Source organism: Anarhichas minor, unplaced genomic scaffold (genome assembly GCF_050575085.1).
Source record: "Anarhichas minor isolate MPS153535 unplaced genomic scaffold, ASM5057508v1 ptg000154l, whole genome shotgun sequence".
Classification (NCBI taxonomy): Eukaryota; Metazoa; Chordata; class Actinopteri; order Perciformes; family Anarhichadidae; genus Anarhichas; species Anarhichas minor.
The window spans coordinates 402,501-406,398 of NW_027466600.1; the positions used below are offsets into that span (position 1 = coordinate 402,501).

The 3,898-nt window shown below is 39.2% G+C and overlaps 1 protein-coding gene across 7 annotated transcripts in view; it reads right to left on the reverse strand.

The window, feature by feature from the left end:
- ubr2 (ubiquitin protein ligase E3 component n-recognin 2) overlaps positions 1-544 on the reverse strand; it is a 54,057-nt gene extending 53,513 nt beyond the window's left edge. For 3 of the 7 annotated variants that reach the window (XM_076085387.1, XM_076085386.1, XM_076085384.1), the window contains exon 1: positions 281-520. In XM_076085387.1, the coding sequence (XP_075941502.1) occupies positions 281-409 (129 nt within the window). In that variant the 5' untranslated portion in view covers positions 410-520. Of the gene's footprint in view, positions 1-280 lie in introns of all 7 variants that reach the window. The other 4 variants (XM_076085390.1, XM_076085392.1, XM_076085393.1 and 1 more) reach the window with 2 other exon arrangements.
- Between the last annotated feature and the right edge of the window lie 3,354 nt (positions 545-3,898).

The following is a 3,898-nucleotide window of genomic DNA, read 5'->3' on the forward strand; positions in this document are numbered from 1 at the left end:
GCTAAATAAACGTTAACAGTGAAGTGTAGCTGGACTTAGAGCATGAAGCTAGAACACCTGTTTACAGACGGTTCTAACGTTAAATAAACGTCACACAAAGCAGATGTTATGTTAACGCTGTTGGCTCGCGCTGACACACAGCAGCTGTTCCTCATCCAGACGTTTTACAGATCGCTTTAGCATTAGCTCCGTGTAGCAGATTAGGCAGAAAGCATTGAGCACGTGAGAGCTCGTGACGCAGTGACAGGTGAGGGTTAACTAACCACTAACTAACCCTTACCGACGCGGTGTCTTTAGCGGAGAAGTTGAGGACCTCTGAACACAGAACAGACGGAGGCTCACTGTCGGACTGGGCCGACGCCATCTTCCTCCTTCTGATGGACGGAGAATAACCGGAAACGGAAGTCATCAACAGCTGAGGGGGCGGGGCCAAACTATAAGGAAGCGATCAGACAAGAAGGCACCTGTCAGTCATGATTGGCCAAATCCCAAGCTGTGTCTCAATTCAGGGTCTGTATCCTTCGGAGGACCCAGCCTTCGCGGTCTACGTGGGCCACGTCCTTTGAGGACCGCATAGGCCAGACCGTGCGGTCTACGAAATGAGACGGCCTACGCCACAGAGGACTTCCTGTTTGCGTCAACAGCTGTTCCCGCCCCGCCCCGCCCCGCCCCCCTCTTGCTGCTCCCGTCCCTAAAATCCCTGCTCAACAGGATTATATATATATATATATATATATATATAATCCCTGCTCAACAGGATTATAAATATAAATACATTAAACTAAACTAAACTACTGGAAAGGTTTTAGTTTAGTGTTTTAATCAGTTTTTTTTATCATATATTCAATAATTAATTCATAGATATTTTTCATAATATTGTTTTTCTATATTAATAATCAGTTAATTAAATCAGTTACGAATAACTAATTTTCAATCAGTTATAGTTCTGGTAATTAAATTAATTTATCAATAACTTTATTTAATTTCATTCACACATACATATATATTTACATGTACATATATATATATAGCAATCCTAAGGCAGAGAAAATCAATCAAGACAGTTAACATTAACAGCAGCAAAACAAATGTCAGCAAACGTGTTTATTAACTCTCAGTAACACATGTGCATATACTTTATATTTTTTAAATAAGTTGATGAAAAGAGAAACATTTATCAATAATGTTCACATAGGGATGCAAACTTAGAAGATTGACACATTTTACACAGCAGAATATATACATATTCACATAGAAATCATTTACATGGATGTCTTATGTCAATTTAAATAAATAAAATAAAAAGGTGACATCACAACTGTCCTCTCTGGTTAGCCTAAGGGAATTACCCACAAATCATTGCAATGTGACGTTAAACACTGGGTAACCAGTGGACGCATGGAGACGTAAAAAAAAAGGTAAACAAAGAGTGTGTTCAGCCTGTCATAATAAATGTACTCAGAAACATTAAGGGTTAAAGATGGAACATTAAAACATGAAATCAGAGGATATTTATTCATTTATTCATCAAATATCTGATTTTGTTATTGAAGCTGTTTTGACAGAAACGAGTAAATAGATGATATGAAGTTACCTCTCATCTTGTGAGGAAAGAGTCTGAAGAGTCAAAATCAGGGAGTACAAAGTATGAAATAAATACACACATTATACATCATATTTATTGTTTTCATGGTAACATGATATGTCCCGTTCATATTCACACCCTCACAGTCTCTCACACTCACCCACTCACCAGGTGAGGTCAGTGAGGGTTCAGGGTTTGAGGCTAAAGCCTCAAACCCTGAACCCTCACTGACCTCAAGTCAGTTCTCACCTAAAGTTTAGGGGGACATTGGGATTTATTATGGCCAAATCCCAATGTCCCCCCTAAAGCCTCAGACCCTGAAGGACTTACTGACATCACCTGGTGAGTGGGTGAGTGTGAGAGACTGAGGGCTTGAGATGGTGTGAATATGAACGGGACATATCACGTTACCATGAAAACAACAAGATGATGCATATTGTGGGTATTTATTTTACACTTTGTACTTCCTGATTTTAACGTCTTCCAGACTCTTTCCTCACAAGTTGAGAGGTAACTTCATATATCGTATAACTCGTATAACTGACCATCTGGTGACCTGGTGCGGTCTGAACAACCTAGAGCTCAACGCTCTAAAGACAGTGGAGATGGTTGTGGATTTCAGGAAGAATGCAGCCCCACCAGCCCCTATCACTGTGTGTGTCTCCCCCGTCGACATGGTGGAGTCCTTCCGCTTCCTGGGCTCCATCATATCCCAGGACCTCAAGTGGGAGCTTAATATCAGCTCCATCACAAAGAAGGCTCAGCAGAGGATGTACTTCCTGAGGCAGCTGAAGAAATTCAACCTGCCAAAGACAATGATGGTGCACTTCTACACAGCCATCATTAAGTCCATCCTCTGCTCCTCCATCACAGTCTGGTACGCTGCAGCCACTGCAAAGGACAAGGGCAGGCTGCAGCACATCATTCGCTCTGCTGAGAGGGTGATTGGCTGCAATCTGCCGTCCCTCCAGGACTTGTTCACTTCAAGAACCCTGAAGTGAGCACAAAAGATTGCAGCCGACCCCTCTCACCCTGGACATGAACTGTTCGTGCCCCTTCCATCTGGTAGGAGGCTGAGGTCCATCAGGACCAAGACCTCACACCACACAAACAGCTTCTTCCCGTCTGCAATCGGGCTCATTAACAGAGCCCGGGTCCCCCACTGACTCTGTCATCCCCAGGACATTCCCTTCCCTCCCTACTACTCTCCTGCACATCACTTCATATTTAAATACACTTGTCACTTTTACATCACACTTGTTTACAGTCCTGTTATCTGTTTGTCGTGCACTTTATATGTTACTATTTCTTGCACTGTTGATTGTTGTTTATTGTTCAATGTTATTGTCTAATGTTATGCACCACCTGCCATGACAAATTCCTTGTATGTTACATACATTGGCAATAAACGGTTCTGATTCTGATTCTGATATCATCTATTTCCTTGTTTTTGTCAAAACAGCTTCAATGACAAAATCAAATATTTGATGAATAAATTAATAAATATCTTCTGATTTCATGTTTATTTTTTGTTCCATTTTTAACCCTTAATGTTTCTGAGTAAATGTAAATGTCCTCTTTGTTTACCTCTTTGTTTACGTCTCCATGCGTCCACTGGTTACCCCGTGTTTAACGTCACATTACAATGATTTGTGGGTAATTCCCTGAGGCTAAGTCAGCATACCATGCTGACTTACGGAAAGGGTTCAGAAAAGGCTCAAAATGTCTGCAAGAGACTCAAACACTTGACGATGTGACAGTGGGACAGCCCTAAACCCTCACGGACTTCGCGGGAGCGCGCCTCAAAGTCCGTAAGGGGGACATTGTGATTGGGCCAAAGACTGTGTCAAAAGTAGTTATATAATAATAACAATTATTATTATTATTATTATTTAGACTTTGTACAATAAGAGTGTCTAAAGTAGTGATAGAATAATACTAATTATTATTATAATAATTATTATAAAGACTGAACAATAAGAGTGTCTAAAATAGTTATATAATTATTATTATTATTATTATTAAGACTGTACAATAAGAGTGTCTAAAGTAGTTATATAATAACAATAATAATAATTATAATAATAAAGACTCTGTACAATAAAACAGTGTCAAAAATAGTTATATAATTATTATTATTATTATTATTAAGACTGTACAATAAGAGTGTCTAAAGTAGTTATATAATAACAATAATAATAATTATAATAATAAAGACTCTGTACAATAAAACAGTGTCTAAAATAGTTATATAATAATAATAATAATTTTTGTGGCTTCTGGAGGGGTACTGAAACTACTTGACTCAGCTAT